The sequence below is a fragment of the Mustela putorius genome, unplaced genomic scaffold (assembly GCF_011764305.1).
Source record: "Mustela putorius furo isolate JIRA1106 unplaced genomic scaffold, ASM1176430v1.1 tig00000224_pilon_pilon_pilon, whole genome shotgun sequence".
Classification (NCBI taxonomy): Eukaryota; Metazoa; Chordata; class Mammalia; order Carnivora; family Mustelidae; genus Mustela; species Mustela putorius.
Genome location: NW_025421321.1, coordinates 9,066,908 through 9,082,496, shown reverse-complemented (window position 1 = coordinate 9,082,496; position 15,589 = coordinate 9,066,908). Strand labels below are relative to the sequence as shown.

The window sequence follows — 15,589 nt, the reverse complement described above, 5'->3', positions numbered from 1 at the left end:
ATATATTTTGGCAGTTGTCTTAAGCATTTATACAAAAGCTACAAATTATTTTGCAATATTAACGAAGATCAAAATTTTCAGAAAAGGTTCTTTTAAGGAAAATTTTGCATTGAAAATTCCAAAAAAAATTATTTTTTTCTTTTTTAAATTGAGGGATTTTTGGTTTCCTTTAAAATTTTTTGTCTTTTGGTAATTACTTAATGGTAAAATTAAATGAAAGGCACATTTTCATTTCGTTTATTTTCCCTCCACTTGGAATTTGCTTCCTCTGAATATTTTCTTGCTTCCTACCAGTCTTTGTTTCCTACTGATCCATTTGTAGACCATTGTTTGATTTCTTTGAGCTTATTTTCCTGATTCTCACATTATCTCAGCAAAATGCTTTTGTATGTCCCCTGCCACAAAGCTTCAGTCCAAACATCATTTGAATGTTACAGAAGCATAGAAGGGCTGTTTGTCCTGGCTCCTTTGATGCCTTTGACTAAAATTTCTCTATTGTATTATATCAGTGGAGGGCAGAGAAGAGTCAGGGGTGGTGGGGGTAGTGATAGTAAGGCTCACATAAGTATGAGTGTTCTAAAAATGTTTTGGTAGGAAAATCTTTTTTCTTCTCATATTTTCAATAATTTAATTCTTGTGTTTTTCTTCCCAAAGGTTCCTGTGAGGACAACATCTCGTTCCCCTGTTCTGTCCCGTCGGGATTCCCCACTGCAAGGCAGTGGACAGCAAAACAGCCAAGCCGGTCAAAGAAACTCCACCAGGTAAGAGAAGAGGGAAGCTTAAGAACATATTTACTGCACAGCATATTACATCATGTTCATTTTCATAAAAATGTTCGTAAACATGGAACGTCTGAGGTAAAGAGATGGTCACTTTATAAAAGAAAAACTGCCAGAAAATCCATTATTGTGAATAACAACAAACTGGTCTCTAGTGAAAAGGGAGTTTGAATCCATTTGTGTATTTTAGCACTTTTAAAATGTAAACTCCCTGGCTCTGTAAGAGCAAGTGGATGAAACGGCAGGAAAGGCAAGGGAGAGATTAAGAGAATTGGAACCTGAGGAAGCTTGTCATCTAAAGGATTTCCCAAGTGCTTGGGACTGGTGCAGAAAACACAAACAGGCTACTAAAGGAAAGTCAATGGTTGACTTACAGTCTCTAATAAACTAGTGAATTAACCAAATAATATTTTTAGGTTGTAGATCTGTTCTGTGTACTATACAGTAGCTGTTAGCCACATGAAGCTACTTAAATTTGAATTTAACTTAATTAAAATTCAATAAAATTTAAATTTCCTTAGCTATACTAGTTAAATTTGAATTTAGCTTAATTAAAATTCAGTAAAATTAAAAGTTAATTTCCTTAGCTACACTAGTCACATTTCATGTGCTCAGTAGCCATGTGCAGGCATAGCTACCATGTTATTACCAGTCAGCGATCGAACATTTTCATCCTATCAAGTGATGTCCATTGGCCAGTACAATCCTAGGGGAAGGGTACACTATGTTGACTGTTTTGTACTTAATCGTCACCAAACCTCTGAAATTAGCCTTTTGTACATGTAGCCTTAATATAATTGGAATACAAAGATGGATGACAGACCAGAAGCTGCAGAGAGCCTTCTTAGTCCTTAAATGATCAGGGTACACTGTGGGATTCTCCTGAGACTGACTGAGTCTGTGTATTAATTGTGATCTAATAAACTTGTGCTCTGGGTGCATCCACGGTTGGGGAGCATCATAGCCCCTTAATAACTGGGTTCATACAAAGTAGTATGCTGTGTAAGTGTTGGCTCTTAAAAGCATTGATTAACAGTGAGAGCAACAGCCTAGGAACAGCATAATTTATGTGTGATTATATAAGTGGAATTTTTTTATATTAAGAAACTGAGTTTATAGCTGTGACAGGAATGGTAACATTTTTAGACTGAACAGTAGCATTTCTTGTCAATTGTTAAAAAGATTTGGGGGTCTGGCTAATGGTAGTCTGTTATTTAACATTTTTGACTTAAGCTTATCTGAGATGTTTCATAGACCCAAAACTAATGTAAAACTGTGTGTCAACTACAATTTAAAAAAGGATATCTGAGTAAAATCCATGAATGATGTCATTGTAACTTTTGATGAATTTAATGTTGAATGCTGTTTGTAGGCCATTTTTTTCTCATTATACCTACATTGCAGAGACTTTGGTGGACACATCATACATCTGTTTATAATTTGATACTACATCTTGGGATAATGCATTAGCTGTTCTTTGTTCTTTTCTAACAGCAGTATTGAGCCCAGGCTGCTGTGGGAGAGAGTGGAGAAACTGGTGCCCAGGCCTGGCAGTGGCAGCTCCTCGGGGTCCAGCAACTCAGGATCCCAGCCAGGGTCCCATCCGGGGTCTCAGAGCGGCTCTGGGGAGCGCTTCAGAGTGAGATGTAGGATACCTTTGCTTTTCCCTTACCGCATTAACGATATTGGGCTATATGATCAGTATATTGGAGATCCTTTTTAATCCTGTATAAAGGCCTGTGGTTTTTTTTTTTCACAGCTGCATATCACAAAACAGTGTTTCAGTGCAGGTTGCTAATGATAACCATAATTTTAATAATATAGAGTTCACTTGTTCACTTTTGAGAGTTCACACATGCCTAGCACTGTGGGCACATTATATGCATGATCTCATTTAATCTTTAAAAGAACTCCATGAGAGAGAGAGGGATAGATGTATTGTGTCTCCATTTTACAAATTAAAGCAACTGTGATTTAGTGAAGTTAAGTAACTTGTCCAATAAGATTAGCTAAATGTCTGAGCTAGGATTTGAGCCCACTTCTTTCAGTATAGATTCCCATCAGTGCTGTCGTCCTTATTGGTTATTTTCATCCACAAAATAATAAGCTAATGAAAATTCCCTCTTTTATATTATTCACATAGTGTAACAAGGTATTGTGAAAACGTTAAGCAGAGTCAGGTCTGTTTGGAGACTTGCCTTGAGTGGGGCTACCAGAAGTGGGCAGAAGAGAATAGGAGAGAAACAAAGGCTAGGTGGGCTAGGTCAGATTTGTGACATACTTCTCTGTGCTTATCTGTTTCTGCTCTTTTTGTCTTTCTTGAATTTCATAGCATCGTCCAAATCTGAAGGCTCTCCATCTCAGCGTCTAGAAAATGCAGTGAAAAAACCTGAAGAAAAGAAAGAAGTTTTCAGACCTCTCAAACCTACTGTAAGAATTATACAGAATCAATTTACTTATTCTAAGCTTAAGTCAGGTCTTTCTATTAAAAATATGTAGTCGAGAGTCCCGCTGTCCTTTCTGTAGGGTTTCCCCTGTCCCCTGCCCCGCTCAGAATTAAGGAATTGGAAGGGATGCCATGTTCTCGGGCACATTTGTGCATACCCTGCCTCACTGCTTTGTCATTTTTTTTTTAAGTACAAAAGAAAGAAAACCTTTTTTTATCTCTTTGCTCAACATTAGCCTTGTCGTATTCTTGATGAGTTGGACATTTACAAAACTGGTTTTTAGAGTAAATTTTTTACATCATCTTCTTTTTCAACTCCCCTATTATTTAAATTCTGTCTTTTGGTACTGGAGTGACAGTTTTGACTTCCTCATACTTGGCCTTTAATCCTTGATGCATTAACTGACCATGTAACTGTGCCCAATGTGGGATTGAAAGCCTTTTGAAATTTTGATTTCCTGCTTGAATTGATTCCTGTCCTTCCCCTCACTCCCCTTCTTTCTCCCATGCTTCCTTATGCTGTGCGTTCTTCATCACTGATGGCTTCTCCGGCTCAATGAAACTGCGCCTGCACTCAAGGGCGAAGTGGTAAGCCCCATCTCTGGAAAATGCCACAGTAGAGCACCATTCCAACTGCCTCTTAAGCTTAGCTTGTAGTCCATCTGTATTTCTTTTCCTTCCTCAACTTGTCTTTTTGTTCTTTTCTAGAACTCAGAAGTTCTAAGCTTCTGCTTTATCTTTTTTAACATAGAATTTGCTGCATATATTTATTATTACTAGGTAGAACTTCTAAAAATAACTTCCTAAAAAGCCACAGTCATAATCATGAAATAGTAACACTGAAAGTCTGATACACTGTTATTTCAGAGGCTCAGGCTCAAAGAAGAGCAACAGATTCTTAACTGTGGAGAAGGAAACTCCTTTGGAACTGCTAAAAAGAAAAAGGAAAAATGACTATATAGCCTACTTTAAAAAAAAAAATAAAAGTCATTACTTATAAATATGTGATTCCCAGGTAGAAACCTTGGACTTCTGTGTGAAAGCATAGAGTATACATAATAATGACAATTGAAAATTATATGTACATAAATTGAGTGTTAAAATATCTCATATGGAAGAATCATGGGAAATGAAGCTACTTTTGAATAATGTTTTTTAAAATAGATTTCCTTTCTGTCTCCTGTTTGTACTTGTTGGCAGTGTTGCAGGAAAACATGGGTCAGGTGGTGCCAGGGAGAAGTGCCTATTACCTCCTGCCCACAGCTGCACGTGCTGCATCCACTTTTTCACTTCCTGTGTCATGGACCTTCTTAGGAACGTGGCAAGTTGTTAACACTCAATGAAGTCAGATATGAATAGTATACTCACTTTTTTACTTTTCGTAGGTTGGAAATTTTTAAAAGGTGGAGTTAAAAATAACAAGTTCACCAAAGAAAACCTTTCAGTCAGCCCAATTTCACTAGAATCTTGCTTCGTGGATAATCTCTTTGAAAGAAGACTTTGTTAAATAGGCAGACCTCCAAGGATTTTCCTTCACAACAATTCTTGATCTAGAATTTTATGTTAGGGTTTTTAAAAAGCACTATTAGCCTATCATAAGCAGATTATGTTTTTTATTGTTGTGAAATATGAACTGTGCACAACATTTTTTGCTTTTTATTTTTCCCCTTTTTACATTTTTTTGTCTTTTCTATCAAAAGTTTTAAGAGCTCACCTTCCTGTAAGCTCTGGTAAATACAGAATACTGGTAAATACAGAATAGTTTTACAAAATGGATGCTGTGGCTATTTTATCAATAATTAAAATGAAGATTGTCTTATAATTTGTGTCTTATAATTTGTGCCTGTGGCACACACCTCTTTGCCTTACTGTCTTTTCTGTCCTATGCATTAGGATTTGACTGCACTGGCCAAAGAGCTTCGAGCAGTGGAAGATGTGCGACCACCACACAAAGTGACAGACTATTCCTCATCCAGTGAGGAGTCAGGGACGACAGATGAGGAAGACGATGATGTAGAACAAGAAGGGGTGGAGGAAGCCACCTCTGGACCAGAGGACACCAGAGCAGCGTCAGTCTTTGGTGTATTTTAGAGAGGCTGAGAGCGTCTCCACTGAACTTTCTTTCCATTTAGAAGCAGTTCTTTCTAAACCTATCCTGACTGTTTGAATACTTAACCATTGAGTTCTCCTGGGTTCAACAGCAGGCAGCCTTTGTGTTCTTCCCTCTTCTGTTTGTCTGTGTGCATGTGTGTGTCAGTGCTTCTCCCCAGTACCCTAATGTGTGTTTTATTTTTTTTCCTTTTAATTTGAGGGTATGACAAAAGGGAAGATTCAGTTTGGTTGAACCACGTTAACCATGAGAATTCACTCTAGATATTTTTGCTCAAAAGCAGACTATACTGACAGAAAGCTCTTTGTTGAAGGGGAAGAACTAAGCATTTGTTTTCTTGGAGGAAACTCTCTCTGTAGCCTGATCTCATCTTAGGCCTTTAGGAAGGTGAAAAATCTAAACAGGATGTTCTCAGCTCATGGGATGATAGCCCTTCACTTCTGAATTTTGTCTCAATAGGTCGTCTCTGAATTTGAGCAATGGTGAAACAGAGTCGGTGAAAACCATGATTGTCCATGATGATGTAGAAAGTGAGCCAGCCATGACCCCATCCAAGGAGGGCACTCTCATCGTCCGCCAGGTACCTGTGTCTTCCCTCTGTTGTTAGAGGCAGAGCTTCTCCTGTAGTCATTAACCCACTTGCTCATTCACTCACTCATGCTGTTTCTACATCATCATCTGTTTTCATGTTAACAAGACCCAGAGGGTAGAGTGTCGGGGGCTAGGGAGGCAGATATGTGCTGCATGCCCAGAAGGTAGCTAGCAGTCTTCCACCCCACATCGCTGCTCCTTTGCATGTTTTGCGGCAGCCCTCATTTGAGCACCACACTGAATCTCACAGTCTGTGTCTGAGTAGTAGAAAAGCCACAGGGACTCCCTTCAGCAGGCTCACAGAGCGAGGAGGCAGAGCACTGTCTGGAGCAGAGCAGCCACAGACGTTCTGCAAAGAGCTCCCAGCTGAGGGTCCACAGTGCTGTCACAGGAGCAGCCCTTAGGCAGGTGCAGTGGAAGAGCGGATGAGCCTCATCAGTCACAGGAAGGCCTCTGAAGTAGAAGGGCTGGGAGGTCTCTCTTGCGTGTTCTAAAACGTTCGTTTCCTCACTTGTTGAATATTAAATGTGTACCACCCCGATGTGCTCGGTTCAGATTGCTCAGCTTCACAACTGTCTGTTCATTTCTTAGCTTAGAAGAGAGAGTAGTGCGCTTCCCAGGACATAGAACAGGCGCCTTTCTAGTGTTGGACTTTTCCTGAGTGTGTTTCATGCAATGGCATTGCATTTGGATGGAAAGTGGGAAGAACGTGGAAAAGACCAGGATTCAAAGAAGTGACAGGGTACTCTTTAGAGCTTTAGACAGGAACATTTTTAAAGGAAAAGAAAGGCGAGTGGTTTTGTTAACAACAGCTAGAGTGGCAGCTAACCCAGGTTAGGCAGTCATGCTCCAGTCCTGTGGCCACCAGATGAGGCACTTTGAATTGCATTCGGCGACTTAAGTGTGAACAATTCCGACCAGTTTCCTGTGGTCCTTCCTTGATTATTTAATGGAGTTTGAAAAGTCACACAGCACCTTTAAGGCAGTTATCAGTAGGGTCATAGGGAATTTCAGCAGCGCTTGAGCGAGACGAGTGTGCCTGTTTTTTCTACAGAGTACAGTTGACCAAAAGCGCGCCAGCCATCATGAGAGCAATGGCTTTGCCGGTCGCATTCACCTCTTGCCAGATCTCTTACAGCAAAGCCATTCCTCCTCCACTTCCTCCACCTCCTCCTCCCCATCCTCCAGCCAGCCGACACCCACCATGTCCCCACAGACACCCCAGGACAAGCTCACTACTAATGAGGTATGTCTCGCACCACAGCTGGCTGCTTTCCTAGGGTTCGACCAGCACTGCCTAGTAGCTAGTTTGCAGAAGAGACCTTTCCCACGCCCCTCACCCACCCTCCCCACCCGCTTTCTTCTGTCACCTACCCTTCTCCCCAACCCTAAGTAACATCTTTCAGATCTGCATACAAATCCCGTAACCCTAGATCAATGTCCCTTCAACTTGCAGTTCACTGTTTCCTTTTCTCTAGATAAGTGTAGTTGCATGGCTTTCTTTATTCAGTGTATTTTTTTTAAGTCTAAATAAAATGATTGCCGTGTTCTTGGATCCATTATGTATTTGGCATGAAATTCTTGTAGTCATTTGTGGAATCTGCCTTTATCATTCTTTTTAACTGACAAGTAAAATATAGAAAAAATTTGATTAAGCAGACTTGGCCATACCTGGACACGCTTGTTATCCTCTACAGGAATCTCCTTCAAACAGGGCTGGATGGCTTTTTGTTTTTGATAGGGGGAGATTGTTGGTTGGTTAATCATTTGTTTTCACCAACCCTGTTAAAAGGACTTCTTTCCTTGAAATTCACAGAAAAGGCCAAATGATTTTTAGGGAATTCTAGAAAATTAGGATGCAAAGAAGGGCAAAGGTCTGAGCATGCTTTTAATTTAAAATTTTGAATGGGAAATCCTGTGTGCTCGTTTGAAGGCTTGGCTGTGGTGCTCAGTCTGGGTGATAGTGGGTGATGCTTTGCTCTTTGGAAAAAGATTATTCTCCCCATGCAGTGACAGAGTCCACCTTGAGCACCCTGTATTAAATTAAACAAGTGGTTTGATTTCTTGGGAGGTTTGGTTTAAATGCATTTGGCTAACAGTTGAAGGAGGTTGAAAGTGGCACGTAGCTTCAGCCAATCTTGTTAATGTAAACATTTAACTGCCAGGCTGTCTCTACCTACTCTGATTTTGGTTCCCTTTTGAGAAAGAATCAGAATAATCCTCTCCCCCTGAGGAGCAGGGGCAAGTCAACTGCTTCTAAGGGTGGGCTTGCATAAGATTGGCTGTCGGATGGATTGGCTGTAGGACAGGGTGGGAAGCTTGCCAGCAGACAGCTATATCAAGTGGAAGGAGAGAGCCTGGGAGCCTGGGCAGGCTCGGGCTCTAGGACATGGCAACTTTTAGCTGCCTGTGGAGGGCAAGAAAGTTTTCAGGACTAAAAAGCACTTGATCAGAAGTGTTCTTTTTTCTCCATTGATTTATTCCACCTACACTCACTTTTCTCCTTATATTTATATTTAAACTTGGCTCCATTTTGCTCTAATGTACAGTATTTACTATAACCCTTAACTCACTAAACTGGCAAGTTTATTTTTCTGTTTGTTTTGTTTTTAATTGTCATTACATTTCCACTTAACAATTTGTTTCACTTTCTTTGTGTTTTCTTTTTATTTTTGTCTTAAATTACACTATTAACCAAAACACTAGTGCTCCTAAAAGAGCAAAAGTATGTGCCATATCTTGTCATTTGCACCTTTCACTGATGAGCCCCTGTTCGATACGGGTTTACTGATGATGCACCTAAATGGTGGTAGCCAAAGCTTCTGTAGCTTTCTGGCAAGAGGCTCATGTTAAAATGAGTAATACAAAGTCAGGATTTGCCAGTATTCCAACAGAGGTTAATTGGCCTTTTTTGGGCTGAAGAGTAAATTCAGAAATTGATGAACTGAGATAGATATTTCAAACCTCCTTTAGGAGTTTTTATTATAATTATTAAAAAAAAAAAAAAGAAAAAACTAGGAGCACAAAGTATAGATTTTGTTGGTAGCTCTCAGCCTCCTGTCTTAGATGAGCAGCATATCTGAAGGGAGATGTAGCTCTTTTGGTGGTTCCAGGTTGAACAGCCTGTTGGTGGGGTGTGTTGTGCACATGCAGAGGCACCCCTGAGAGCACTTGGGGGAAATGATGCAGGAGGGATAGGTCTTTCTAGTGGGAAACCATGCAGTACAGAAGTGGATTGAAATGTTTTATGTTCAACTTTTTAATGTCATTTGTATTAATAAAATTGAAATTTACATTGCAGACTCAGTCCGCTAGTAGCACACTCCAGAAACACAAATCTTCCTCCTCCTTTACACCTTTTATAGACCCCAGATTACTACAGATTTCTCCATCTAGTGGGACAACAGTGACTTCTGTGGGTAAGTAAACTAGCAGCAAGAAAGCAGCTGACAAACAGGACTCAGTCACTTTGTGTCACTCTTTCTGGTGGCTTAGGCATGGCTTGGTGGTTCTTTGCAGGCACAGACCTCGGATACAGAAACACCCATCCCGCTTGCATTGTCTTACTTGCAATGAGCTGCATAGTCGGTTTCCTTTTTCCATATACATTTCTTACAGATTTCTTTTCTTTGACAAAGAGTTGGTTAATAGCATATGAATACTCACTTGAGGTGTACCGGGGGAGGGAGACAGGTGCAGTGTTCGTGTGTGAAGAAAATAATTTTTAATGTACTGTGTTCTAGTGGGATTTTCCTGTGATGGGATGAGACCAGAAGCCATAAGGCAAGATCCTACCCGGAAGGGCTCAGTGGTCAATGTGAATCCCACCAACACTAGGCCACAGAGTGACACCCCGGAGATTCGTAAATATAAGAAAAGATTTAACTCCGAGATTCTGTGCGCTGCCTTATGGGGTAGGTATCTTACTGCTGCTACTGTGATGTCATCTTTTTATTTTCCTGAAGGGTGGACTGGTCTTTTAGAGAAGGTACTATTTTGGACAATTTGGGGATTTTGTAAAGAGTTGTTGACAGAGAAGTTGGAAGACTTCCATGATGCTCACTCTTGTTACCTCCTGCAGAATCATGTAGGTGCGTGTATGGGCTTGCACTTGTTTCAGCCACTGGGTATTGGCATGAAGGACTGAGCTCCCATTCTTTGAGGGAAAGCAAAAAGTAAAAAGATGAGAAGGACATTTGATTTGGTCTTTATTTATAGGGAGAATGAAGAAGCATGTTGGATTGCTTTTTAAATGTTTCCATTGAACATTTTTTCCTTGCTCTTTTAGGACTTGGGTCTAACACGAAAATGAAGCTTTTTTTTTTTTAAGATTTTATTTATTTGACAGAGATCACAAGTAGGCAGAGAGGCAGACAGAGAGAGGAGGAAGCAGGCTCCCCGCTTAGCAGAAAGCCCGATGCGGGGCTCGATTCCAGGACCTTGAGACCATGACCCGAGCCGAAGGCAGAGGCCTTAACCCACTGAGCCACCCAGGCGACCCAGAAATGAAGCTTTTAAAAGCAGATTTCCGGGGCGCCTGAGTGGCTCAGAGGTTAAAGCCTCTGCTTTCAGCTCAGGTCATGATCCCAGGGTCCTGGGACTGAGCCCCGCATTGGGCTCTCTGCTCGGCAGAGAGCCTGCTTCCCTTCCTCTCTCTCTGCCTGCCTCTGCCTACTTGTGATCTCTCTTTGTCAAATAAGTAAAATCTTTAAAAAAAAAAAAAAAGTGAATAAAAATTAAAGCAGTTTGCCATGGGCCAGAATGTGCAGAAGGAGACCATAGCGTGGCCTTTCCCTGTTCCATCTCCATGTTGGTGGTGCCGCCTCTTCACAGCTTACAACGGCACAAGAGACTATGCCTGAGGAGGGTGCCACGTGAGGACTCTGCCCTCTCATTCTGAGGCTAGACTCTCTGTCTCCCCTGGGCCATCACTTTCCTCACTCCCACAGATAGACCGTCCTCTTGGCCTTACTTTGTCTTCCAGTCCCACACTTAACAAAGTGTTCTCCTCCTGCCTAAACTCTGAAATTTTTAGCAGAGACCCTATTTCTAGTTAGTTTCTTCCTCCCTTGAATGCAAGTACAAGTGGACAGAAAACATGTGATCCATTTTGGTTTGAGTGCATAGCAAATTGACCTCAGCGTGTTGTTTGTTGGAGTGTTCTGATGGCCTCTGCATCCCCAGTGACCAGATCAGCTCTGTCCATGTCCACCTTACCCCTCACCTTCAACCCCTAACCTACCTCTCTCAAGACTTGAGGCTGACATGAGCACCTCAGCGCTCACCTCCTGAACCTTGAGATGTTCCTCAGTCCTGCTGTTGAAGAGGGGGTCTGTTACTTCTTAAAAGTTCCTCCTTGTCCACCTTTTAGACTTTTATGCGTCCATTGACGTCTCTCCTCTCCCTTCCCCAGCTCTTACGCAGCCTCCTCCCGAGGGGTCCAGGAGAGGCGTCTTCCCTTTGCAGACACACCTACTTCTTTTTTCACTCTTTGGGTTCTGAATTTCTGTCCTTATCATCACGGAGTATCTTAAGTCCCCCATATTAACCTCATAGGCAGAGGTAACAGTAGCCACTTGGAGGGGATTACTGGGATCACAAAAGGCAGCTGTCACCGTGTTGTCACTGCCCAGCACTGTGAAGTATTGCTCTAGGAATGCAAGTTGTGATCACATCCCAGGGTTGAATTCCACCATTCTTATTCTTTGCCCTCCATGGGAGAGTATATATCATCAAAATTCAGTACATTATATTTCATGTAGAAATTATGTTAATTCTTTTGAAATTGCTGAAGTAATTTTTATCTAGAATGTTTGCACCTGGTAGCAGTCTTACACTGATTTATATTCCTCTACTGTCCTATAGAGTGCTAAACCCCGTTTTGTGCCATTAATTGATTTTTTTTTAAAGTAAAATCCTTCTTTTTCCTAATTAACTTCTCTAATACCTCAGAGAAGAGAGTATCTCGAGCTTGTGTTTTTGGAAATGTAATGGAACTTCCATTTTAACAGTATGTGGAAAGGAAAGTGGGCAGATGACATAAAGTTGAAATCTCTTTCTGTAAATTGGTATATTTGAATTGTTCCTTGGCTTGGGGCACATTGATGGTGGGTTTCCTTAAACTGCTAAGCTAAGCTAAAAAGTAAGAAAAATAAGCCTTTTAAGTTAAGTTTAAAAATAAGCCTCTCAGAGACTTAGACCTAGAAAAGTTAAAACTTGAACTGTAAGAGTGATAGACCAACAAGGGGAGAAAATTCAGGGGACACTTTGAAATGGTGACACATTTGAAGTCTGCTGATCGGTGTTAGATAGGTTAGATGGATTTTTTTTGTGTGCCTTCTGGAGAACATGCTAGCTTCAAGCATTCTTTTTTAATCATATTATATAACTGACTTTTGTTAGTTGCTATATATTTTTTGCATTTTTGTAATAAGACCGTTTTCCCATTTGTAGTCAGAATTATTTTAACACATATTTTGAACATCATTTTTCCCATCTCTTTTTTTTTTAAATAAAATCTCTGCACTCAACATCCAGCTCAAGCCTACAACCCCGAGATCGAGAGTCACATGCTCTACCAGCTGAGCCAGCCAGGCACCCCAGTTCCCACTCTTAATAGTAAACTGTCTGCAGTTTACTACAGAGCTTTGCCTGAAATATCATCATAAAATTTAAAGGATATTTTAAATCACATGTTACAGAGCTCTTATAGAGCCGTTTTCCCCATCAACCTACACCAGATTCCTATGAATAGAATCGCAGTGTTTAGTACAGCTTATCTTTGAGCTATTAGCATTTAAAGTTTAATTATATCTAACAGTTGAAAGGTTTAAAAAGCATATTTATAAAAGGTTATTGCAGTATGCAACTTAATTTTTTTCATAGGCCCGTAATTTCCAAGGTGGTTATTCCAGTGACTGTTAATATTCCTTTGACTGCTAACACTTAGTACTTTACAAAATCACACAGTTTTTGGAAGTATATAATGAAGAATTACGAGGAGTGTAAGTGCCAAAATATATGCATTTTTGTGTGTTTATGAATAGACTTTTTCAGCTTTGTCTTTTATTCCCTTGTTAATTCATTACTGTAAAATCTTGATTGATGTTTGGATGCTGTTTATTTTTGGAAACCACAAATAGTAGAATTCAAAGGCTCATACTTTTGGTGGTTATTGCCAGATTCTTGACACAGACCTTTTCAGCTACTTGATACTGAAGATTGAGAAAATACTGAAATACTGCACAAAATGGAACCTTTAGAATGGACTCTTATGTGTAAGCACCTCTGTCAGTTACTGTTTTTCTGCTTCAAATAACTGTGAAGCTAGTTAGAATTATCTCACATTGGTATATGGAGAAAAAACACAAAAAATAATGTCCTGTTGTAGTTCTACATCTGATAGGGAGGTAGTCACAAAATGACCAACCTCAAAAGTAAAATGATAGGAAAATGAGTGGAGCATTACATAAACATTAATTTCTCCTACAGTGATGATAAGTGAGTTTTTAAATTGGGCTGTAGTTTTTTTCTTAGCATTCAGTCATTATCTGATGTGTGTGATACTTCTATTAAAAAAGAACTTTTTCATGGAAAACATGATGACTTATAAGCCTTGAAGTGTAAGACTGTGAGCCCCAGTTCAAAGCCACAGTATTAGCCATAGCTGCACTGGCTGTTAGGATAATCACTAGTCTCCTGTGACTATTTACACGTAAATGGATTAAAGTAGAAGACTGAGTTTTTCAGTTGCACTAGCCATGTTGCAAATGCTTAGGAGCCACATGTGGCCATTGGCTAACATGTCAGACATCAAGGTTCAATGTTCTGTTAACAAGGCTGGTCTGAATGGCATGTTCTAAAAATCTTAATTATAGGTGATAGAGGGAGCTATATGTGTTCATAAGTCTTTCTTCTTATCTGTCCAAATGATCATATTTTGAGGGTTTTGTTTACTTTTTAAGGATCACTCTAGATGGGTAGTGAATACTCAGAATTTTTCTCTTTTCCTGAAAATTCGAGAAGCTTCCCTCAAATTTTCAGAAGTCATTTCATAGTATGCCAGGCACTAACAAGTTCTCACTACCGTCATCCTAGCTGGAAAGCAGCTGTGATTTGGTGGAAGTGTGTATGGGGAGCCCAGACAGGAATATTCTCATAAAACTTAGACTGTTTCCGCAAGGGCAGGATGGAAACCTGCATCATATGCCTAATAGATTTTTTTTAACAGGGCTTTCTCAGGTCACATTATTACTGGAAACTGTAGGTGTCTAGAATTTATGAGGACCTACCTCATTACACATTTTAGGTTTTTTGAGTACTCCAGGGATAGTGTTTTGTTCGCTTAGAGCTTACAGTGCTTTGGCATAATGGTAACTGTTGCCCTAGTGAGCCTGGCACTCTGTTAGTTGGTAAAGTTTATATTTGAGTTTGAATGGTGGTGATAGTAACTGCATATGTAAATTCCAGGTTCCAAAGCTTCCCCAAGATCACAAAAGTTGCTTCCAGTTTCTTCAGAAAAATTGGCTTGGGTAGATACTGTCCTCCAGGTGGTAGGTTTTCACTTGCTTAATAACAGAACCATCACAGAGCTAGCTGAGTGGGGGGCTGTGAGGGTGTTTCTTTCTTACCTTCATAGTTGCTCATTGGAAGTGTTCTGGAAGTAGGGTGTGTGCGTGTGTGTGTGTGTGTCTGTGCGTCTGTGTCTGTGTAATAAACTTGGATCTTGTGATTTAGGAAATACATGCTACTCTTTCCTATCTTTCCATCTACCTGAAACTATTGATTGAGCAGTTCATAAAAGCACAGATACTTTATTCCTGTCTCAGTGAGTTTATTAGCCAGTTTAGGGAATCCGTGCAAACATGTATGTGCCTGATTGTGTGGAAGTATAAGGCGATCTGTCTTATATGTTACAAATTTGGTTTAGACAATAAAGGTTATAGACCAAGGAAACAAGGTATTTAGAGAAATAAGGGAGTGTTAAAGAGAAAAGTAAGTTGGTTCAAGGTACAGAGAGATCTGAGTGCCAAATTGAGACTTTATACCCTCCTATAGAGAGTGTATAGTTAGGAAAATATGGTAGGACCTAATGAGTATAAGAAGATTAGGATCATTTTGATTGCTGCTATGAGAAAGTAGAGGGACTGTGTTAAAGTCTCTGTCCATCGGTTACAAGGTGGCCAGTACCTCAAGTAGGTGGGAGCAGAGGAAAGGGAAAGGAAGGAGGTCTCTGGTTCTGGTGGTCAGTTTGGTTGGTTGTGTGGAGCAGGTGATGGTGCTCTTAGAGAAAGGGCAAACGTTGAGAAGTTGGTCTCAGTAGAAATTTACAGCAAGCAGAAAAGCAGCTGGGTATGGAATTAGGAGTTGATGGTTCTGAGGTGCTCCTCCAGCAGACAGACAGTGAAAGAGATACCTGTGTTTAAGAAGCAGAGAAGGTGTGTGCAAACCAGAAAGGAGACTCAGAGCAGCTGGAGAGTGGGAAGACCCTGGCAGCTCAGAGAGAAGCCAGAAGTGCTTCCCATGGGGCGGTCATGGTATTTTAATAGTCCCAAGAAGTTAGGGGGCAGAGGACTGAGTGCCATTGTTTCTTCTCTGATGATGACCGAGAATGGTCTTTAAGAAAACCTTAAGGTGAGTGATGGATCAGTCATAAACTGGTAA

At 40.4% G+C, this 15,589-nt stretch overlaps 1 protein-coding gene across 50 annotated transcripts in view; it reads left to right on the top strand.

Moving 5' to 3' along the window:
• MAP4K4 (mitogen-activated protein kinase kinase kinase kinase 4) overlaps positions 1-15,589 on the top strand; it is a 193,070-nt gene that overhangs the window by 160,212 nt on the left and 17,269 nt on the right. For 13 of the 50 annotated variants that reach the window (XM_045077677.1, XM_045077676.1, XM_045077656.1 and 10 more), the window contains 9 exons: positions 655-761; positions 2,274-2,425; positions 3,112-3,209; positions 3,805-3,813; positions 5,119-5,294; positions 5,795-5,915; positions 6,981-7,172; positions 9,228-9,345; positions 9,670-9,840. In XM_045077677.1, the coding sequence (XP_044933612.1) occupies positions 655-761; positions 2,274-2,425; positions 3,112-3,209; positions 3,805-3,813; positions 5,119-5,294; positions 5,795-5,915; positions 6,981-7,172; positions 9,228-9,345; positions 9,670-9,840 (1,144 nt within the window). The remainder of the gene's footprint in view (positions 1-654; positions 762-2,273; positions 2,426-3,111; positions 3,210-3,804; positions 3,814-5,118; positions 5,295-5,794; positions 5,916-6,980; positions 7,173-9,227; positions 9,346-9,669; positions 9,841-15,589) is intronic. The other 37 variants (XM_045077685.1, XM_045077674.1, XM_045077679.1 and 34 more) reach the window with 7 other exon arrangements.